This window comes from Canis lupus, chromosome 15 (genome assembly GCF_003254725.2).
Source record: "Canis lupus dingo isolate Sandy chromosome 15, ASM325472v2, whole genome shotgun sequence".
In the NCBI taxonomy this organism is placed as follows: domain Eukaryota; kingdom Metazoa; phylum Chordata; class Mammalia; order Carnivora; family Canidae; genus Canis; species Canis lupus.
The window spans coordinates 29694139-29718173 of record NC_064257.1 but is presented as its reverse complement, the minus strand read 5'-3'; the positions used below and the strand labels follow the sequence as shown (position 1 = coordinate 29718173).

Sequence of the window (24035 nt, the reverse complement as noted above, 5' to 3'; positions counted from 1 at the left end):
ATGATGAACATTCATTCATTCACTAAAATGTTTAAAAAAAAAAGGGGGGAACAAGACAATGGCCTAACTATAGACCCCCTTGAGCACCCCCCCCCCCCGCCCACCGGGGAGGGGCGGGGTGAGCTGTTTGGTAGGCGCCCAGTGAGCTCCTGCGGCCTCAGGGTCCGGGGAGCGCCCAGCCCAGCGGGCGCACGCCTGTCCCCGGGCGGTGCCAGGTGAGCCCAGGCGGAGCTCCGAGGCCGAGCGGGGACTCGCCGCGCCCCGCACGCGGCTGCAGGAGCTTCACCCCCGGCGCCCGAGCGAAGGGACGCGCTTGGCCCGATTTGTTCAACTTCGGGGGCTTTGGCCGCGCTCCGGCCGCCCTCCCGGCCCCCCCCGCCCCGCGCCCCGCCGCGTCTGGCGTCCCCGGGGCTCCGGAAGGGAAGGAGGCGTGTCCGAGCGGGCGGGAGGGGCCGGTATAAAAGTGCTGGCGGCGCGCCGGCCCGGGCTTCACTCGCCGCCTTGCGCCCGGACCCGGAGCGGGAGCGCCGCGGAGCACGGCCGCGGAGGGGGCGCTGCGCTCGGGCTGCCCGATGCGTGGACTACCTGCCGCCGCCGCTCGTGCAATATGCTGCAGCTCCGGAGCGTCTAAGCCGAGTCGCCACACCGCTGCCTGGGCTGGATCACAGCGCTGCCTTTCCTTATGAAGAAGACACAAGTGAGTGGGGCGCGCCGAGCGCTCGCCGGCCCCCCTGGAAGGGCGCGGCGCCCCGGGGCAGGCCGCCTCTCCCGCCCCGGCGTGGGGCTGCGCCCGCCGGCCGACCCAGGGGGCGCTGGGGGGCCCGGGGGGCCCTCGGGGGAGGAGCGGGAGCGCGGAGACCCGGCCGCTGTCCCGTCGGGAGCCGCCGCCGCTAAGTTGGGAGCTGTCAGCCGGGAGCCGCGGGTCCTGTAAAATGGAAGGATCTGCTCTTTGGCCGGGGAGCGCAGGTTATCACGTGGAGGCATCTGTGTGCGCGGGGGACGGTCTCCCGTGGGTCCCGGGAGATTACAGAGCCGCTCCGGGCGCCCGGGCTCGCGCCCTCCCGACCCCAGGGTAGTGTGCACCCGCAGCGGGCGCCCCGGGGCTCGGGGGGCGCGGCGGGGTCGGGGGCGCGGCGGGGCTCCGGGGCTCGGGGCGGCGGGGAACCTGCCCGGCCAGCAGGGAAACTTGGCGCGGCGGTCTCCGCCGGGCGTGCGGCTCCGCCGGCGTTTCCAGGGAGCCGTGGATGGGCGACCACCGCCACACTGCACCCACCTTCTTCTATCACAGAAGAGAGAAAAGTTTTCTGTTGTTTTGCGTTTTAAACAGGCACCTCCAATGACAGCGAGGTAATTCCCTGTGCATCTAAATTGTGCATAGTACAGAAACAGCGGTGGGTAAAGCACCGCCCAGGGGGAATAGTACACTCCCAACCCCCCCCACCCCACCCCTTGAAGCAAATATCTGGCTTCTGGTTTGGAAAGGGCTGCCACGGGCCCCCCACCCACGGTGCCTCTCTCGTCGCAGTCCTTTCCCCTCCCCACTTCACCCCTTAGGAATTTGTGTATCCGCGGTGAGTTGGGTGACGCTGCTGTTCCACCCCCCCCAGAGGATCCATCCGAGACTGCAATTCCAAGGGGTGGAAGTGGGGGTGGGGGGTGGGGAGGAAATTGAGAATTTGGCCGGATCGTCAGTTTTTAGAGTGGCATTCATGTGCTGAAAATGCTTTACTGAATGAATTGCTTTGTATCCTATTTTAAATTGATGTGTAGGCCTGGGAAATGTACACAGTCAGAAGGAAGTAGGAAGAACCCAGCCCGATGCACAGGTGTGGGAAGGGCCGGGGGAAGGGACGTTGCCTGGCAGAAAGGACGTTTGTGCCGTCCCCAGGGCAGCTGCCCAAGACTAAGGAGCGGAGCACAGGTTCGTCTGGTGAGCAGGTTAATTCAGAGGCAAAGCACTGAACACCACACCGTGCTGTTGAAATACAAATGTTAAAAACTGGCACAGAAAGAAAAGTTTTAATGTCATTATTTGACTTGCACAAGCTTTCTGCTTTGTGGAATAATAAGGGAGGGGAAGTAATTCCTGGTTATTGTAGCATCTTCTCACGTGGATGGTAGTGATGAGAGCTGGTGGAGAAACCGCTACCTTCTAGTTAGGGCGTGGGGGGGGGCGGCGATACCTTCCTATTTAAACAAGAACACGGGAGATAGATCAGGTTAATGTCCAACACTCCAAAGGGAGACGATGTACTATCGTGTCATTTTGAGAGTCAGTAGGATTGATGATCCTTGCACCCTTGCTTTGCAAAACAAACGTGAGCTCCGTAATCTCCTTTCTCACTTTGATTAAATGACTGTGTAAATCGGATTACATGGAATAATTCCATTGAAAACTAGAAAGAGGTCGATCTAGCCTGAAACGCTGTGGCGTTAGTGACTCAGTGCTGCTGACCAGGGACATTTGAGACTGCTAAGTATTTTAGAAATGTGACCTGCTCCAACCAAGTTAAAGTGCAAGCCCTTGGGGGATCTTGCTGATGTTAAAGGGTTTGCAAGCAAAGGAGGGCAGTGCCCTTGTTGAATGAAGGCATTCATAGCCTGGGATCTAATGACCTTCAAGGTTTCCTTTAAGGATACTTCTAGCAATTCCACATTCTTGCCACTGCAAAAGAATACACTTGGAAATAGTAGGAAATCAATAAAATGTTGGAAATAGGGAAGGGGGATTAGATCCTCCTCCTCCTTCATGTTGTTAAATTTCCTAATCCAAAAGTTAGAAAGAAATTTGCTGTGCAATTCTAGGTGGATGAGGAATAGCCTAGATAAATTAGACATTAATAAGTAAGGTCATTTGTTCTACTGCATCTAGTGTTACCCTTGCCAGAGAGGAGCGTCTATTCATGTTCAACAGTTTAAATAATCACTTAGAAGGATGGCATCAAGGGAGCCTGGGTGGCTCTGTGGGTGAAGCATCTGCCTTTGGCTCAGGTCGTGATCCCGGGGTCTGAGGATCGAGCCTCTGGCTCCCTGCTCAGCGGGGAGTCTCCTTCTCCCTCTGTCCCTTACCCTGCTCATTCTCTTTCTCTAGTATAAATAAATAAAATCTTAAAAATAAAAAAAAAATGACATGAATACCAGAGTTCCATCGTAAGGCAAAGGGTTCAGTAGGTTTCCATTACCCAAGACACAAAACGAGAATTTAATAGTAGTAATAATGATAATAAATTTTAGCTTGAATTATAAGCTCTCCAAAAATCTCAGGGACACCAAGTGTTCTGGCTTTTCACTCAAGCCAAGTAAGTGTGGAAATTCTATCAACAACCACTTGAGGTTTGATAAATGATTCTGTCATTTATTTAGTGTGTGTGATGGACTTAAGTATTTGGGAAGTAATTACAGGGGCAATAGTCTTTGGGAGCAATTGTAACGGTAAATTGAATCAGGAGCCTACAGAAATGAATGTGCTTTGCATTTTTCGGATTTCTGATTGTATTTTATTCATATTGTGTGGTTTTATAGTTTCAGAAGAGAACTGTGGCTCTAGCTTAGAAAGAACATCTATTTCAATGTGCAATTGTGTTTTTTTTTTTTTTCCAATGTGATGCTCTGATATAGTGGCATATTAAATAACAATTGTGCAGCATGTTTGGCAAGACCAATTAGAAAAGTGCTGTCAGTTTAATGGGCCTGGTGCCATGTTTATCGATGTTGTACTTATATTTTGGTTTTGAGATGGTTTGTGAGAGTTTTCATGACTGCTGTCAGTTTTAGAAATACTAAGACTGGAAAAATTCATTTTGTAAACAGTATAGAAAGGCCATTTTAGGTACACACTAATTCTCAGAAAAGAAATAGAATGCTTGTTAGCTTATGTTATTCCAAAGAAAATATCCTCTTTTGTCTTTATGAAATTTGTCATCTGAGTGATGACACAAATTTATAGAAAAAATTAACATTTGTGAAAAGAGCGTTTTTAAACTTTGTCCTTAAAGTCACTAAATTTGGAATGCGTGCTTTAAATAATTCTAATTTATATAGCTCTTAATTGATACATTTTGCCAAGACTTTAAAAGTCAAGTGCTAAGTCAATTACATTTAATATAAAACAAGGAAAGTAACCATATGGAAATCTGAGGGCCTGAGCCAAACCAATTAAAATTGCTAAATTTTATTTATGTCTAACTCCTCTGATTTGAAGATAGCAATTGTGAGTCACATTTTTTTCTTTAATGATGAGTGATTAAAATTCTTCCATCACCATAAATAACATTAAAAAAAAAAATCACTGCCCAAATAGCTAGTCAGAATATTGCAGGGAAAGTTTCTTGCATGGTCCATTAAACCTCACTGCACGTGCCTTCTCCATCCATGTCTTGGGAGTACCTAAGCTATAATGGAAAGATTCTAGGCTCTTGCTTTTGAAAACTTAATTCGGATTTCTCTTTTACCACTGTAAGACAAATGACCCTCAGGCAAATGGTTAAACTTCTTAGGATTTCCATTTTATAATCTGTATGATTATCAATTAGTTATAAAGATTCTTCTCTTTTGATGATTGTAAAGGACTAAACAAAATTTTATATAGGCCTTTATCCCAGCACAGTGGTTTACTGTAGTTATAATCAGAATTTATTGTCCCCAAGAAGAGAATTGCCTAGCCGGCAACTTACAAGCTAGAGAAAAACTATTGCAAATGATCTTTAACCAGCAAAGCAGAGAGACCAAGTTTTTATAAATCTGAATCTATGGATTCAGTGTCTCCCATTATAGGTTGTTACCTGCTTATAGACTATAATTAATACACATCAAACTTGGATTATGTGAAAAAGGCTCTATGTGGCATGAGAGATGTTAAATCCTTTAAAGCTATTCTTTAAAGGTAAAACTGAATAATATAAGAATTAAAGATAAAAAAAGAAACTGGAAATATTACTACCATGTCTGATTCACTTCCATATTTCCACACTCTTGCTTTCTAAGTTCCCCTGGTATGATTCGGAGAATTTATTGTAGACTAAAGATACTTGATTTTCTAAGGGGGGCCATGCATTCATTTCTGCAGGGTGTCTTTACCAGGCAACATGCCATGACTTTTTTTTTTTTTTTTTCATTATGCAAGTTTGTGAGTTTTTTTTTCTTTCTCTTCTTGATTACCTTAGTGTTCCCTTTTGTAAATTAGGGTGTAAATTTGGATATAAATTTGGATATAAATCTGAGGAGTGATCTTTTATCTTTGTTTCCTAGTACATGAATCATGAGCAGCTGTAAGAGACTTTTTTTTTTTTTTTTGGTGTTAGTCACCTGTGTAGTCAGAACAGTTTATGAAACCAATTTTGGAACACCGGATGCTTTTATAATCTATGCTGTTTTCAATTATTTTGTATAGACTTTGTCTCATAGAAACCATTGACTGTAGCCTTATTGATTTATAGATGCAGCAAGATGTTTTTGTCTATTCACTTAAGTATGTGTATACTAAAAACTGCTTAAAGGGTTAGGAGTTTGATAAAATTGTCATTATTTCATCTCTACCTATTTCCTTCTGTCCAGAAAAAAAGGGAGATGGGCAGGGATGGGTGATTTTCTTATAATTAGGCCTCATGGTTCTTTTTTTAAAATCACAATGTGTGTCATCTAAAGAAAGACTGTTCTTTATGTAGCTCTCTTTCTCTTTTGGCTACATTTTACTATTTTTCTAGGCTGCCACATTGACTTGGATATTAGGGGATGGAGTTTTTTTACTAGTCCAGATACTAAGTTGTATGACTTTGGAAAGGCATTTTAATCTCCTCAAACCTCGGTTTCCTCAACTGTAAAGTAAGAAAGTAGGAGTAGGGGATTTCTAAGTGCCTTGCAGTTCTAAAATTCTCTAAGATACTAGTAAGATAGAAGTTTGAACCACATGGCATTTAAGCTTCCTTTGATTCTGAGATTTATGTAGCCATTGCTTTGGGTTGGTGTGAATCTAAATTATAATCATTATTTTATATCTAAATTATAATCATTTTATGATCATGAACCAGCCAGTGGGGAGAAATGAAAGAAATTTAAGTATAGACTGTTGTACTTTTAGCCATTTCACCTACTACTTGATACTTCTCTATAATAAGAATGACACTTACACTTCCTATGTTAGCAATATCCTTGGTTGAAGAGGTTCTTTCTTCTAATCTTTACATTCTCTAGGGGAGGAAGAATCTTAAGGCAAGGTCAGACAGCCAAAGGAGGTCAGTTTACAAAAGGTAATGAATGCCTCCCAATATTTGCTTCACTTTGCTTCCCCAGTAGTCTCCAGCATCTGTGTGCAGGGAGTAGAAATGGAGAGCAGCTGGTCATGCAGCAGAAGTATTAGTGGGCAGAATCAAAAGAATGGGTCATATGTGTGGCTCTGGCTCCAGAACCCATCGCTGAGTCTTAGTAGTCTTGGACAAGTCATGGGCAAGTCACAGGCAAGTCTCTGAGTGGTGGTAGTATCTGTGAATTGCACCCTAGAGTTAATCCTGAGAAGACAGGAGGGGAGGGGTCGGTCTATAGTTGGATGCACAGAAGCTGAAGAAAGAGGGAGCAGCCCTTTTGCTTCAGGGAAAACACAGTTCCCATAGATGACACTTGGCAGAGTCTTTTCTTGCCCTGGCTTTTTGCAGATCTAATATGGTCTCTCACCTGCCTCCTTTCCTTAGCTTCTCTCTAAAACTGACATTTGCTGAGGGTTGGGGCAAGCCTAGTAGCCAGCAGTAGTTTTTTTCCTTAGCAGTCGGAAGCCATGACAGTCCTTTTCTTGTTGTTGGCATGAGAATATTCGAAGATCAGTTGGCCCTCTTCTCCAGACAAGAGACCATAGGTTCGTCAGAAAAGAGAGTCTTGACGATGACAGTAATGCTCTTCTCCTCTAAATGCCCACAGAGTCAAGTGAGCTACCTACTAAAATAAACAAAACAAAAGGCAGTGATCCAGACAGTTAAACAAGTAGCAGTAGCTATATTTCAGTTACCTGGATGCAGGAATTCAACACTTGACTTTGCAGGTGTAGCTGTTGCCTTGGGGCTTTGAGAGCTCTGATTAGAATGCGGTCTCAATGGGGGCAGTTAGGGTGCCTTTTCTTTGCTCCTGGTGCACAGACAGCAGCTCAAAAAATCTGGCAGTTGCCTTGCAAAGAATGCCTTGCTCCCATGGAAAAGGGCATAAAGGCGAGAGCAAGAGCAAACCCACCGTCAGCACTCACTTGAAAAGGCAAGCCTCAGCCTCTTTCACGTTTGCAGAAAAGGCATCCCCGTTGCATAATTTTCCTCCAAAGAGCACGGCCCAGAGGGGGGCGTTGTGTTTGTCTCCTCTACATACCCTCTGTTGCCCTTCCAGGAGCCGAAGTTCATCTACTGAACAAAAGCCCTGTGGCTGCTGAGGATTTTTGCCTCCTTTTTACCTTGATGCAGAATCTGTGAAGCCTTTCCATCTAAGTGCCTTGACTAAACTCTAGGACCAAAACTCTTCTCATAATCGGCTTGTTTCTCCTAATGCAAGTATTTGAATGGTAGAGTAACCAGCCCACTGATAGAAATGACAATTTAATAGAGGCTGTCTACTGTGAGAGTCCTTCTTACCCTGAGTTTTCTACTGCTCCCTTGGAGTTCCTTTCTTAGTGCCCTCCTAAGCAACTGCCTTGTGGAAACACCCAGATTCCTTGATTTCCAAGAAGAGCATTGCTGAAAAAGTGGGTTGTGTTCTAAAGGCCTTGACCCCCTCCTGGGATGTATTGTCCATATGGATAGCTATCAAAATTTATATGCACTGCGGACCTTCATATGAGGGCAGAGGGAGGAAGGGTTGGAGAGGTTTCATATGAAACGGTTTCTAATGTGATCTTGAAAACCCAAGGATTGCAAAACAAGCCTTGGCAGTCACACATCATTATTAATGGTTCTGTGTGAACCTACAATTTATTGCTTCTGAAATAGCCAACACATTAGGGATTTATGTTTTTGATGATCAACTAAAATGTCCTGTAATTGCTTTAGTTTGGATCTTCTGGTGATTTTAGAAAACTGTTCTATTTATCTGGCCCTGCCCAGACCTCTCTGATGTGTTCTGTTAAAGTAGAGGATGGACCAACAACATGTTATTCCACTGCTTGTTAGAGAAATTATCACAGTAGTGGGGGGTGGCTGGCTGGTCCTTTCTGCCTCCAGGTGGCCCAAAATGGGCACTGAAATACAGAAATAAAAAAGAAGCTAGAAAACATTCAGAAAAAATGAAAAAGAGGTTATTAGCACAATGTTTTTAATATTAGATGAAATAAATTCTATGTAGAGAAGCACAGGGCTACAAAATAGGTTTTCTATAATCCTTGTCTTTGTGACAATTGTAACCAACTTTTTTTTTAATCTTTAAAGTTTTTCATTTTTTAACCCCTGCCCAGGAAAATATTTTTAAAATTTTAGCCCATGTTTGTTTATAATGTTCCATGACCATAGTACTATATCTAAACAATATTTAGAAAATAGTAGACATCCGCCCCCCCCCCCCATTTGAAACTTGGATCGGTGTACTCCTGAACAATTCAGTACACTTTTAAATCCCAAACTGATCTGACCATTGTTTGTACTTCTATACAAATGTCACACATAAATTATTCAGCTCGAAGAAAGGAAATTTACTGTAGTTATGTGTCAGCTGTTTGACATTTAAACGTGTAGCCGTTTTAAATAGCTTCCATCACTGTTTTATAAAATCAAATTACCCTGATATTAAGATCATGCCAAATGGCACTTAGTGGAAAACTGTTCCAAGATTAATTAATTCATAGATGTTTTCTTCTGGGAGGTAGGTACTTTTTTTTTTTTTTCAAATCCCATTTCACAGGTAAGGAAACTAAGATAAAATCTTTCCTCTACCAACTCCAAGTGGTTATTGCCAAGACTAACACCCGAAGAGACTTAACTGGCACAACCACAGTGTATCCATGAGGCTTATTATTAAGTACCTCAAAGATACACATTCTGTTTATAGGAACCTTGAATCAAAAAAAGAAATCCAATTCAGATATTAAAACAGCTGCCAGTGATATTAATGTGAACAACAAAAATTTCATGACTCTAGTTGCCTAGCAGAGCAGCTTCTACTAGATGCTAAGTAAATACATATCGAATGTTGTGGAAAGAATAGATACCTAATTCAGGTTAGGTGCTAATATTGTTGTTAGAAGCTTTTTTTTTTTTTTTTAAGCAGAAGGCAAATTATAACTACTGTCCTGAGTTTATTATACAAACATGTTTGGTTGATGACTGGAAGGGCTAGTTAAATATTTACAGCAAAATTTTCAGTGAATATGCAAATATCATTTACTAGCTAAAACTGGAGACCATGCAAGAAAATAGAAAACCTTAGATTGAGTTCTAGATCAAGTATATTATTAGTTCTGCCATTTACCCCGTCAGTATGATTTGTAGTGTTTCTCTCTGACCTTTACTTTTCTGATCTTTAAAATGGGTGCAGAAATAACTACCTGTTATAGTATTGATGTGATGATTAAGTAAAATAGTGTCTAATGAGACAGTGACTTATACTTAGTAAATAATCATTTCATTCTCTGCTAGAATCGTGAATCATGGAACATTACGGCAAGTCCACATGCTGTAAGAAATAAATTCATTATTAGCAATACCTGGCTGTGGCTATAAGGCTCGTATTCTGAATAAATGAATTAAAATAATCCTTAGAGATTTATGCCTTAACTGCCTTATTTACATATATTATCTACTTTCTTTAATCCTTATAAGCACTCTTAGTAAATTCAACAAAATTTTCCCCCATTTTGATCTCCTTAAGCTTTCTTCCCTTTCTGAAAAAGGAAATGGTTATACAAAACAGGCCAAAAGACAAGCTGCTTAAGAAGAGAAGAATAGCTAGTTAATAAATTAATACTTGGCCGCACCATGGATGAGGCACTGTGCCACAGACTGCACAGGTATATCTCATTTGATTCTAGAAAAAAAAAGAAAGAAAGAAAACGTTAAGGAGATACTGATTTTTTTTTTTTAAACAAATAAGGAACCTGAAGTTCAGAGAGATTGAGAAAATTTGCCCAAGATTAAAAGAAAAAAAAATGCAAGTAAGTGGAAGAGCTTCTTTTCAAACCAAGCCTAATTCTGAAGTCTAAATTCCTCTGAATCACTGCAATAGAATGCAGTCGTATTTAAGTATACATGCGATCTGAAAGGCTTGAGCTTGTGTGTGTGTGTGTTTGTGTGTGAATGATGTCTTCTAATCTTATACGGGCAAGACTGAGAGGAGGCAGTATTAAGAATTACTGCCAAATCCTTGGTGTCTTTCAAAGAAAATGATACTGTTTTTGGCAGAGGGCAGATTTTAAAGATATTTTAAAATTGTGTTTCAAAAAAAAACTTCTTGGGGGAAAATGATGCATCAGGGATTACTTTCATCAATTTGCTCTGACCTTCTTTCATGCTATTTTTGAAGACAATTTTAAGTAGCTATGATCAGATTAGAAAACTATTTAATGATAATACCCTTATGCTTATGTCTGGCTTTTAAAACTACCAGCCATTTAAGTTGTGACCTTTGCTTTGTACTTCCTTGTCAGCTCAGTCCAAATGCATGGATAGTAAAAGTCATTTTCTACATTGATGTTATGATTGTTTAAACAAATGACTGTCAGAGTACCCTTATCAGCAGTATCACTATGTAACTTAGCAACACTTTATTGGAAATGAAAGTGTCAGCTAGAAGGAATCATTTGAGAACAGAGGTATGATGAACCAGACACCAGTTAGATGGCCTGCTTTGCTTAACTAAGTATGTAATCCTGAGCCTCAGTTTCCCCATCTGCCAGACAGGGAGACCAATAGTACGTTGCTCAAAGGTGGTTATAAAGATTAAATGAAATTATCCACCAAAAGTCCTTAGTTCAATGCCCAGCACATTGGAAATACTAAATAAATATTTGCTATTATCATGAGTATTAAACAAATGGTAAATTTATCAATATCAATGACTTCTCTCATCAGGGAACCTTTATTGCAAAGTCTCCACCATCAGCATGAAAGGGAAAGTTGAAGCCATTCATCCAGATAAGTCAGGCTTCAGATTCACTTTACTTTTGAATAATTTGATTGCTTTCATTCCCTACTTTAACAAAAATGGAAAAAAAAGAGCTAAATGTGCATAATTATAATCGAAAGATAGTTTACCTACGAGCAAAGTTACTTCTATCATGTGCCCAAGGTCACGGAGCTAGTACAAGGTAGTGCTGCTTTATGAACCAGGCAGTCAGGAACCAGAGTCTACATTTCTAAACTCTATGTATGCTGTCCCTGGAACTAGAGGGACAGAACATGAGTCCTTTCCATGAATTGGTGAGTGGATTTCCTACTTTTCCCTGTCTCGGAAGAACTGGCGTTTTCAGCATCAGCAGAAATGTAGCCACTTGTCAAGGGAGAATGGAAAGAGCTTTTGTGTCAGAGCACCTATGCTTTCCCTCTGGCTTTTGACTCTAGCTTGTGGAGGGCGAATCTTAGGCAAATTATTTAACTTTCCTTAGCCTTTTCTTACCCAGATTTTCTCTTCCATAAAAGAATAATGCTTAGCAGCTTTCCTTTCTGCCTCTCTCCTACTTTTTTCTTCCCTCTACCCCCTATCCTTTCCTTGTTTTCCCCCTTCCTTATTTTTTTTAACTTAGAAATAGTATGCTGTTTCTCTGCTTTGTGGTTGTTATTCACAAAATTGTACTATTTTAAATAATTTTCAGGCTTAACACATATTTTCCTACTATACTGTTAAGGACAAAATTATATGTTTGTGCAAAGGGCTTGACTCACTGGCCTCAAAGACATGTTTAGGACCACAGACTTTGGAGTTAGAGGAGGCCCAAGTCCTAGCTCTGTTATCCACCAAGACCATGTGCATGTTATCAACTTTCTTTCTCTAGGCCTTAGGGTTCCCATCTGTATAATGGGGTAATAAGGGTAATAGTATGCAGTTGGAAGAATACAAAGATTAAATGAGATAATATATGGAAGTTGGCTGACCCAGAACTGATGTTTGATCGGTGGTATCCATAATCTTTGGGGCTGTATTTTACCATCAAAAGAGCAGTATACATCAGACTATATACTGTTTCATTTTGTTCCATTTGTGTGCTGGCTATAATAATTTAAAATCTTGTCATTGAAAAGCAGAAATAATGAGTGATTATGGGAAATGGGATTTTGTAATGGTGAACTAAGATTAGTAAGGGATCTGGATCACATTCAGCATCCTCCTTGTAACTAAGGATGCTGATATACATCTTGCCTATCTCACAAGCTGGTGTGTGTGTGTGTGTGTGTGTGTGTGTGTGTGTCTGTGTGTGAGAGGTAATTATTAGAGCAGTGCTCTGAAGACTGTGCTGTTCTACTCCGGGGCCTAAGGTCATATTATTTAATTCTAAGCCTTGAGTGATTAAAACATTCAAACTTCACAAATTCTTAAAAGCTTTGTGTTTATTAATGTCTTCCAGAATGAGCCTCAAACAACTTTACATATAGGATGTATTGATAGCTTTGGAGACTCCTCGATCTGGTCAGCTTTTCAGATTGGATACTTTGAGTCACTTAATTCTTGTAGCACTCTGATTTTCTCATTTGTAAAATGAAGTTTATAATAGTGTCTCATTCCTCAGGTGGCTGTGAGGATGAATGAGCCAGTACATGCAAAGGACTAGTACCATGCCAAATACCTAGGTAAATGCTAACTGCTTTCAAGCAAAATACATTTTTACATTCAAAGCTTTTTTGTTTTTTTCTTTCCTTTTTTTTTTTTTTTTTTTTTTTGCATGTGTTGAATTTAAGAAGTGTATTGGAATCAGTAGTTTGGGGGTGTTTTCAGTATGAATTCAGATTTTATTTTTTATTTTATTATTTTTTTAAGATTTTATTTATTCATGAGAGACACACAGAGGCCGAGGGAGAAGCAGGTTTGATTCCAGGACCCAGGGATTATGACCTAAGCCGAAGACAGACGCTCAACCACTGAGCCACTCAACCACTGAGCCACTCAGGCATGCCTCAGATTTTATTTTCTTATAGGTAATTGCATTTCAAGAGTAAGGGCTTGACTGTCCAGGTTTGTCTTTTCAAGTTTTGTGTCAATCAAATAGATGCAAGTGACTTCTATCAGTCAAATTGCTTTAGGTAAACAAGTGTTACATCCTTTGACAGAACATGACACTGTTATGTACCTTTTGATGGAGTGCTGACTTGTTCAAAGCACTTGTAAAAGACCACAAACAGTCCTGTGTTCTGACATCCTATTATCTTAAGGCCATTTCTAGAGGTTTCTTGACTGAATCTTTGATCATGGCTACCTCTGTGATTAAACTACCAATCCAGAAATGTGTGAAGTAATTTTGAGTTCATTCAGAGTAGATCTAGCACAAAAACTTGAACCAAGACTGTGAAACCAAGGAGTGAAATTTATTTTATTTTTTAAAGATTTTATTTATTTATTCACGAGAGACAGAAAGAGAGAGGCAGACACACAGGCAGAGGGAGAAGCAGGGTCCATGCAGGGAGCCTGATGTGGGACTCAATCCTAGGACTCCAGGATCACGCCCTGGGCTGAAGACAGGTGCTCAACCACTGAGCCACCCAGGGATTCCTAAACCCAAAGGAGAATGGAATGGAAACACTGGCATATATTATTTTGGTAAGTAGTTTAGGAGGAGAACTGGAGTATGAGGGAGCTTAGTTTGCATCTTTCCCTGAAAATTTTTGTCCTGGCATTTGGCGGGTTCTGTAGGAACATCAGAATAAGAGTTTGCTAACATGGGAGATCATGTCCTGAATTCAGTTATGTAGTGTTAGCATTTTAGTCCGTGTCCATTTCATTATCCAACAAAACAAGTGGTGATTTCTGCAGTTTTAAAGGTTTTATTTTTTTTTATTTTTATTTTTTAATTTTTATTTATTCATGATAGGCACACAGTGAGAGAGAGAGAGGCAGAGACACAGGCAGAGGGAGAAGCAGGCTCCATGCACCGGGAGCCTGACGTGGGACTCGATCCCGGATCTCCAGGATCGCGCCCCGGGCCAAAGGCAGGCGCCAAAGCGCTGTGCCACCCAGGGATCCAGTTTTAAAGGTTTTAATGCACACAATCTAGAATGATTAGAGGAAGTCTCACTATGTAACTACCCTGGTTAAAATCTTCCCCTGACTTTTCATTATGAGCAGGATAAAATCCAAACCCTCAACACCTTCTACGAGCTTCTCTGACTTGTTTGTTGCTTATTCCCCCCACTCTAAGTGGTAACCTCTAATAACACCGTGCAGTGGTATAGTGATGGACCCACCACATTGCCTTGGTCTTGAGGGTGCCATGGGCTATTCTTCCATCTTCCGTTTCTTTAGCTGAGATGTTCTCTCTCCTCAGAAGCCCTCTGTGATGTTTGTTTGCCCTTATACTTCAACTCCCACTGGTCCTGTGTTAGTGACTTTACCCTAAGCTTCCACAGCATTAAAAAAAAAAAAAAAAAAAAAAAAAAATCGGGCACCTGTATGGCTCAGTTCATTGAGCATCTGACTCTTAGTTTCGGCCCAGGTCATGATCTCAGGGGCCATGAGATGGAGCTCCTCATCCTGCTCCATATGTAGCAGGGACTCTGCTTGAGGTTCTTCCTCTCCCCTCTCACTTTGCCCCCCACTCCCAGCTCACCCACTTGCTTGCTCGCTCTCACAAATAAATAAATCTTAAAAAAAAAAAAAAAAGAAAAATCCGAGAGTGGTCATTTGGGTGGCTCAGTTGGTTAAGCATCTGCCTTTGGCTCAGGTCATGATTCCAGGATTGTAGATGGAGCCCTGCATTGGGCTCCCTGCTCAGTGGGGAATCTGCTTCTCCCCCTTCCTCTGCTTCTACCCCCACCACTTGTTCTCTCTCTCTCTCTCTCTCTCTCTCACTGTCTCAAATAAGTCTTTAAAATAAATAAAATCATATAGTGTGAAAATACCGTAGTGAAATTATCTTATTTACCTGTCTACCTGGCTAAATTGCCTCATATTGGTATTTCCAGTTAGTGACTCAGAACTTAAATCTTGAAGATTTTCTGAATCAAATCCTGATTAGTTGGTTCAGACCAAACTGTAGCATTCTGAACACCTATCAGCATTCTAAGTGTAGATCTGGTATTTCTCCTTTTTTATGCCTGCTGATCTCAGTTGATAGAAGGAAAGTGATTTGGAAGGCAGGAGGAACTTTAGAACATTACTATTATGTATAGATGTCAATAAGAAATAACATGTAATTGTCCATGCAACACTGGCGTGCATGAACATACAGTGTTCAAACGTAATTCTATTTGGAGAGAGAAATGGGCCACTTAGGCTTGTGGAAGAGAATGGAGACCATGGATTTTTTTTTTTAATTAAAAATTTTGGACCATGAATTCTGTAAAAAGGGGGTCATGGGCAAGTTGCTGGCAATCTTTAAGGAAATAATATTATAGGTTGAATGGCAAGTGACAGCAAGTGTCTGCTAATTCAAGATATATAGAAGGTTTAAGATCCAGAAAATGTTTTAGACCTAATACAGTTGCTGACAAAGAAAATACACAGTGTATCTCCCCCAAATTCTCTCCATCTATGAGAGTGTTATTGTGGATATGCCTTTTTGCAGAAGAGAAATGTGTTTGGAGAGGTTGAGCAAGTTACTCAACATCTTAACATCTAGACAGTCTGCACACCTGGTCTGTTTGCCCTAAGCCTTTGTTTGCTTCATACCAATATATGTCATCATCTTGTATTGCCTACATAGGGTATTTTTCTTCATATATAATAATGAATAAGACTATTGTAAATATAGTAAGTAGGTTCTTCCACGGCTTACCTGCATTTAAGATGCTTTTAGATTTTCTTTTCAAAGTCTGTGCTAGTTAATAGTGCAGTAGGCAAGGACAGGGTGTCCTATAGATTTAGATACTGAGGTGTATAATGTCTATTTAAGAAAGTGAAGGAAGACAGAAATGTGACAATAGAAGTTTTAGATAGTTCAGTTTGAGTGTTTAAGGATTGAAGACAGGTGTGATTAAGGAATTTAGCAAAAAAATGATGCTTCAATACTTAAGATCAAAGATCTATTTATGTGTGGAGGAAGGTTAGAGAAGGATTAATAAGAAGTGATGTTTTCAAATATCTGTGATGAGAACCCACCATGTTAGTGACCTAGAGCAGTAATACAAATGCTTTACAGTGATAGAGTAGCAATATATAGATTGTGTACTTTAAAAAATTACTAAAACTCTTTTGATGCCAAGTTTTCCAAGTTCTGAAGGTTCTTTTAAATTTAAATTCAATTAATTAACATATAATGTATTACTGGTTTCAGAGGCAGAGGTCTGTGATTCATCAGTCTTATATAATACCCAGTGCTCATTACATCATGTGCTCTCCTTAATGTCTATCACCCAGTTACCCACCCCCCCACCTGCTCCTCTCCAGCAACCCTCAGTTTGTTGCCTATGATTGACTCCCTTACAGGTTTGTCTCCTTCTCTGATTTCGTCTGTTTTATTACCCCCCCTTCCCCTATGATCCTGGTTTGTTTCTTAAGTTCCATGTATGAGATCATATGATAATTGTCTTTCTTTGACTTATTTCACTTGGTATAATGTCCTCTACTTCCATCCATGTTGTTGCAAACAGTAGGATTTCATTTTTAACGGCTGAGTAGTATTTCACTGTATCTAAGTTCTGAAGTGTTAAAGTTAGGCAGTGTTGTAGCATTGTCTATTTTCATTTTTTTCCCCTTCCTTTTCATTAATCAAGCTCAGTTTGGGGTGTAGAATGAAAAAGTTAACATTTCTGGAACCCATAAAACTTCTGAGGTTTTGAATAATTACTGTGTCACAAAGAGCAAAGTCTATCTCCTGCCCTAATTTGCAAACGAAAGCTCAAAAATACCATAAATGAGAGATAACATACAAAAATTTAACAATGAAGTAGATGTGCAAAATTATTTGTGCAGACTTGGCACTTAATTCCTACAGCAGCTGAAGCATATCTTTTAAATTTCATTTAGCTGGATGCCCTGCTCACACAGGCCTCTCTTCACTTCCTGAGGAAGTAGATCCCCATTCTCCCCCCTATGGTGAGAGAACCTCTGTGCTACCCAAGCAGTCCCTCTGTTTACATTTATTCCCCCATCCTCCTTTGATTCCTCAGCAAAGCAGCTGCTTTGAAAAGAAGCCCAAAGGATCATCTTGCAATGGCTACCCACTCACCCTCTTTCTTGACCCACGGAGAAAGTTCCTTTTTTTTTTTTTTTTTCCTCCTCCTGGCATTATTTAGAGTAAGAGCTTGAGGTTTTAAAGTACATTTTTCATATTTTGTTTTTTTTAAACTAGGGAATATTATCAAGTAAGCTTTCAAGTCCAACTTGAGGGAGAATTTTAACACACAAAGTAGTTTACATTTACTTTGAGATTGTTATCTCAGAACCCTTTTAAAAATTCTAAAAATCTGCAGTGCCAATAGTCACATCCTTATATATTGTAAAAGGTCTTCTTTTTAATTTCTGTTGTACATCTTCTTTCTCTACTGAATTTGGAGTCTCTTCCTATATAGTGGTATTATGGAGAAGGCTAAGTATAATTTCATGAATATCATGGTGAAAATAAAAGAGCTTGCCACTTATTGCATCTTCACATTAATAGACACAACTAAGGCCTATTTTGGGGGAGCAATCTGGCATGCAACTTTCTGTTTCTTGCATCCAGGTCCTGTGAGAGGGGAGCAGTAATAGCATGCCTCTGTTACTCTGAAGAAAAGGTAACATTTTTGTTCTTTAGTCAAACTAGGAATGGATCCGGATGACAAAAACCACATCAGTTCTATGAACTTTTTTTTTTTTGTTTGCTTGCTTTAGTAGCGATGACTAGTAAGTCAACCAGCGCTTTGGGAAGAACTAGGAATATAATAGTGAAAAAAGGAAAAAAGATTACCTTGTTGCTGTGCTTCATGGAGCTTATAGTCTATCCTTGGTTTTATATTCTGATTTACCATTTTCATGGAGCCAGAGAAGTATTTAAAGGCACAGAGAAGGGATGCCTGGGTGGTTAAGTGTCTGCCTTTAGCTCAGGGCATGATCCTGGTCCAGGGATCAAGTCCCCCAGTGGGCTCCCTGTCAATGAACCTGCTTCTCCCTCTGCTTCTCCCTCTGTCTCTCTGCCTCTCTCTCTGTGTCTCTCATGAATAAATAAATAAAATCTTTAAAAAATTTTCTTTTAAAAAGGCACTGAGAAAATGGTTAAAAGTTCAACCCAAAAAGCATGTAGCTAACGTCCCATTTCGAGTAATTAAGAGAAGGTTGCAACATTACTCACACTTGTTGTTAGGATTTAGCTGTAATTGGACCCTAGAGGGAAAAGTGTGACAATGGTTTATGGCCAACTTCTGATGAGTAAAAGTCTTCTGTTTATCCTGTATTCATTCATTTAAAAAATATTTATGAGAGGCTTCTCTGCTCAGCAGTGCTGTGTCCATTCTGGAAAAACAGTGAGGCTCTGAAAGTACCAGCCTTACAGTGCTCAAACTCGAGTGCAGGAGATAAATTATAAGCAAAACTGGTGGGTGATGTTGTAATTCCATTGTGTGAATATGGACGCCATCTGCAGAGAATTGAATCCTGCATTATCCAGAGCTCATCTGTGCCCCAGTTCATAAAGCCAAGTTTGTACTGTAACCATCATGGTCTGTCCTATATAAGAGGATTTGAACTCTGTGTGGGCACTCCAGTGACAGTTTGCACCACATGCAATCCACAAACGTGAAGGAGCATGCACCGTGAGTGAGGGGCAGCTCAGGGAACTGGAGGCAAAAGTGAATAACAGAATAACATAATTCACATCCTCACACCATTGACATTCTTGTCAGCAGGGACAGGTGATAAAGGAGTAAACTAATTGGGTAATGAAGATAATTTCTGATGAAAAGTGTCAGTGGGAATAAAACTGATATGAGGTTTGGAGCTACTTAAGACAGGTCACCTGGGAAGGTTGCTTTGAGCAGGTGGTAGTCTCACGGAATCCTGAATGATGAGAAGGACTTGCCTTTGCAGAGCCCAAGGGGAGAAAGCTTTCTGCAGCAAGTGCAAAGGGCTTATGGCATGAATACATTTCAAGTGTTCTCAGGAACAAAAAAAGGGCCAGTGTGGCTGTTGGGAGTATGGGGGAGAGGGAAGGCCATGTGCTAAGATTTGAGCATGGAGGTAGGCAAGTTTGCATTAAATACATAGAGCTTGGTGGGCCTTGTTCTGCAGCTTGCATGTTGTTATAAATGGAATAGAAAGGTATTCAGAGATTTTAAGCAGGCACCCAGTGCTGTTTTATATTCCCAGAGGACCACACTATTGTAAGTAGCAAGCATGAAAGCAAAGAAGGCTATTTAGGGGCCCTCGAGGCCTTCCAGGCAGGCGTGGAGCATGTGCTATAGCAGTACAGGGGGAGACAGAGAAAGGTGAATGTTGCAAGATTTATTCTGGTGGTAGAACTAATAGGACAATACAGCCTGGATGTGGAAATAGGGGAAGAGGAAAAATCAAGGATGGGGCCCAGGGCTTTGGCTTGAACCACCATGCTTCAAGTGTGGGGATGCTTGTGCTAAGTGTGGTTGGGAAGACAGCAATAATAGGAACCGTGGAAGCATCGATGGGGGTGTGCTGTTTGTCCGGTACTATCCCAACTGCTTTCCATCTATAACTCCTTTTAGTCTTCAGCAAGCCTAGGAAGTAGGTGCTATGATTAGGCCTATGTTGCAGGTGGGCAAACTAAAGCACAGAAAGGTGAAGTGACTTTTCAAGGGTTACGAGGCCGGTCGGGGGCAGAGTAGAGACTCCGAGGTGGGCAGTTGGATTTTAGAATCCCTGCCTCCCAGCCCCAACTCCACACTGCCTCTCTGTGCACGAGTAAACACGAATGTTTTCTAAAGCTGTCTTGAAATTATCATTGAAGCTCTAGTTGACTTTTGAAACTCTGCTGTTTAGGTTAACATTCACCCATTGCCCAAACAATTCACTCTCACTTTTACACCAGGTCAGGATGGGCCTGCCTGCTTTGGGAGAGCTGATCCAAAGGCAAGCCCAGGGGCAGTTTCACAACCTTTTTATCATCTTCCTGTGCTGATCTTCAATCTGCAGGGAACAGAACATACACGGGATGTCACCTTCGCTATTAGTATGACTTTTAGTTTTGAATTCAACATCTAAAAGATTAGTAATAAAATAACTATAGCACCGGCAGTCATGTCATGATCTGTCACCTACCTCTTGCAGATGCTTGACATAACACTGTCTTGTTTCAAAAACCCAAAGAAATGCTAGCCCCACAAGAAGACTGAGGCTCAGAGAGCTTACATAATTGGTTCAAGGTTACGGCATGTCAGTGACAGACTTGGGATTTGAATCCATGTCTTCGCTGATGTTTTCTGCACTCAGCGTCATCTCCTTCATCAACAATGAACTTGCAGTGAAAAGTGTCTTGTTCTGGGATGCCCGGGTGGCTCAGCCGTTGAGGTCTGCCTTTGGCTCAGGGCGTAATCCTGGGGTCCCACATCAGGCTCCCTGCATGGAGCTTGCTTCTCCTTCTGCTTGTGTCTCTGCCTCTCTCTCTCTCTCTCTCTCTCTCTCTGTCTCATGAATAAATAAATAAAATCTAAAAAAAAAAAAAAAAGTATCTTGTTACCAAAGAAACATGTCCTGGGCATGTCAAAGATAAATGCTTTGTTGTGCCGTAGGTGGTAGAGTGGCATTCACATTCTCATGGGTTGCCAAAATTGCTTTTTTTATTTTTGAATTTTAAAATGATGCTTATAATTTGCAGTTTGAAACACTAATGGAAGATTCTTAAGGAAAGTTTAGACTAACCTTTATAAGAAATAAATGCTTAATAATTTGGGTTCTTTTCTCCTAGTATTGCTTAGGGTTTAGTTGCATAAGATATAATCCATTCTAGCTAAACAAAAGTGGGGAGGTGTAATGAAATGTATATGATGGCTTATAAAAACCACTAGAAAGGCCAGAAGAGGAAGCTGAGCTTCCAGAATACTTTGGGCACCTAGAATCCAGTTAAGTTCATTGCTGTCTGTAAAACTGTTAACAGCTAGGCCGTAGCTGTTACTGCTGCTGACTGAAGGGACTCTGCCCCCACTACTGTCCGTGTGAGCAAAATGCATGCCCAACATCCAGCTCTTTTTCAAGAAAATCCTTCCCCTAACAGTCTTGTAGGGTCCTGCCTGAGTGGCAGAACCTAAGTCACATCTGCAATTGTAGCTAATTGCAAAAGAGTAGGAGAAGTTTTGCGGCCCCCACAGTGCAGGAGAGTATGCTAGGAGAGCCAATCCACAGTATCCTCTACCCTGTTCATTACATTTCACTTTTCTTTTTTAGGGTTGCTCTAAATTGGGAGTATCTAATATGTAGCCTTTGAACCAAATATAACTTTGTATATCTTTTTAGACCTTTTCCTTTTCCCTAATGATATAGTAACCCTGAGTTAGTACAGCCTAAAATAGCATGTCTCAGACTTTAGAGAATACCAGGAAATCACATGGAGAGCTTGTTAAAAGTATATATTCCTGAAATGATGCATCCTTAGAAATTAAGATTCTGTATGACGCTCAGGAATCTGCAACCTTAGTAAACACCTTCAGATAATTATACTTTCCTCTAAAGGTAAAACAGCTGACGCTTCTTGTTTCAGTTAGAGCACCTTCAGTGAAAGGAGAGAACATTTCAAATTTATTCAGCTCAACCAAATGCAGTTGGTGTGTCCAGCATACATTGAGTAATCAGGAATGCTTTTTGCTGTGACCTTTGCAAATCAGGCTTTTCATTTGACGTGATGGAGAAAATGATCAAGATTGTGAGTGTTCTTTGAGCCATGCCCCCACTGGTTTTGATGCTGTTTGGAAGCAGTTAAAGCAGAGTATGAAGATTTAGTTTATTTTAATGTAGTAAAAAAAAAAGCTTAGGTGGGGAAAAAAAACTTTGGAGATTTCCTGAGCTTGCTTCCTCAGATTAAGTTTTCTTAAAACTTAAAAGGCCCTGAGAGACCGAACTTGTCAGACTCCTGGTAGCTGATCTGACAAGACATCTGAGCATGTTTAATAGCAACCATAGGAGAACAAAAACCACAAGTTCTAGGAAATTCAGTCCTTCAGTCCAGATTCAGCACATGGGATTGGATAGCAACTGGAACCTACATTCATTTTCCATTGTTCGGAGTATACAAGATTTTATGGATTTTGCAAAATTGCAGAGCTTTTGATTTACATGAGACCACACACTTTGATTTACATGAGACCACACTTTTGATTTACATGACTAAGTGAGTCACATAGTTGAAAAAGTATAAATTACAATTTATGTTTTTGTAGCTGTTTTTGTTTTTGTTTTTTGAAAGCTGCAATGCTTAGCGTGCTTATTGTGGTTTAAATATAAGAGCAACTAATTGACATAATAGTGAACAACGCCATCTAGAAAGAACCAGTGCCCATGGAGTACTGAATGTGGATATGTGCATTTCAAAACTGTTGTGAATTTTTTTTTTCGATGTTCCTATACTTTGGCCAGTTTTGGGGGCCCGTCTCTTATTTCTATGAAAATACATACTTATCGCAAAAAGAATTAGCAACAAATATGTAAATCTAGGTTCAACGTTAAACTAGCAGCCAGCAGTTTTCTAGAGTAGTTCAGTTTATTACATATCATCCTCATAAAATTGATTAGAATTAGTCATCAGCTAGCATCTCCCTAAAGTACAGTGGATTATCCTGTTTAGGGAATTCTCTCCCTGTGTTTTTATATAACTGCTGAAGACCTATATTTATGAAGAGCTAATAACATCTATTACCAGTGTTTCTAATGAAATAATGTCTACTGCTGGAGTAGTGTCTTCTGTCGTGTATGTGTCTATTATAAAAATAGTAATAACAAATTTTGAATACCTAGGCCCTAGATTCTAGCCTAAGGTAATTCTTCACATGGATTTTCACATAGTGGCAAAGCCTCTGAGCTCACCTGGCTTCCATTAACCACAGGTGAGTTGTTCCCAGGCACAGACCATCTAAGAAAGAGGAAGACCATGTTTATCATTTTAGCTCCACTGTTTTTGAGCTGCCGCCTTTTCTACCAAGACCAAAGTTAACCCCTTGCCTTTCCAGATTGCTTGCTCTCCTTCCTTTTCAAGCTGTTCTAGTATACCCTTAAAATTTCCCATACTCATTTATCCATGAGTCCACTGCGGGTTGACTCCTAGTTTTATCAGTCCCACAGAAACTATCCTTGTCAGCATCAAATCCATGAGTTTTTTTTAAAGATCTTATTTATTTATTTGAGAGAGAGAGTACAAGCAAGGTGTGAGGGGCAGAGGGAGAAGCAGACTCCCTGCATAGCAGGGAGCCCGAGGTGGGGCTTGATCCTGGGACTCCAGGATCACGATGGGAGCTGATGGCAGACACTCAACTGACTGAGCCAGCTAGGTGCCACTTGTGAAGCATTTTTCTGCAACCATCAGGTTCATATCTTTCAGTGCTTATTTTATTGCTCACACTTACCCTTTCGTGCATTCTTTTTACAGTGGTTGCAGATCCACAGTCACCACCTGATGTGCCCTTCATGTGCTTGGCTTCTCCTTCTCATCTCCTAGACAGATGGTTCTTTCTCCTCCTTAGATGCGGGATCTGTCCTCTAGGGTTTTTGGTGATAACTTCCCATCTCCAGCCTCTACTTCTCTTACATATCAGAGAATAGCACTGCCTTTTACTCAGTCGCCTAACTCGATGCTAGAGGGTCATTTGTGATTCCTCCCCTTTTTGCCCTACACACTTTGTCAGTCACTCGAGTCCCATTCTACTTCCATATCCTCTTGAACTTATCCATTTCTCTCAACTCCCACTGCCTCTGCCCTGGTTGATGATTTCAGTGGCCTCTAAGCCACCCCCCCCCCCCCAATCTATGCTTCATTATGATGCCTGATAAGCCTTTCAAAAATAAAT

At 41.2% G+C, this 24035-nt stretch overlaps 1 protein-coding gene across 6 annotated transcripts in view; it reads left to right on the top strand.

The window, feature by feature from the left end:
* The first annotated feature begins 471 nt into the window (after positions 1 to 471).
* The window catches only part of KITLG (KIT ligand), an 85526-nt gene continuing 61962 nt past the window's right edge, over positions 472 to 24035 (top strand). For 3 of the 6 annotated variants that reach the window (XM_025439001.3, XM_025439000.3, XM_049093886.1), the window contains exon 1: positions 472 to 697. In XM_025439001.3, coding sequence (XP_025294786.1) covers positions 683 to 697 — 15 coding nt within the window. In that variant the 5' untranslated portion in view covers positions 472 to 682. Of the gene's footprint in view, positions 698 to 1747; positions 1922 to 24035 lie in introns of those variants that run through there. The other 3 variants (XM_049093885.1, XM_049093883.1, XM_049093884.1) reach the window with 1 other exon arrangement.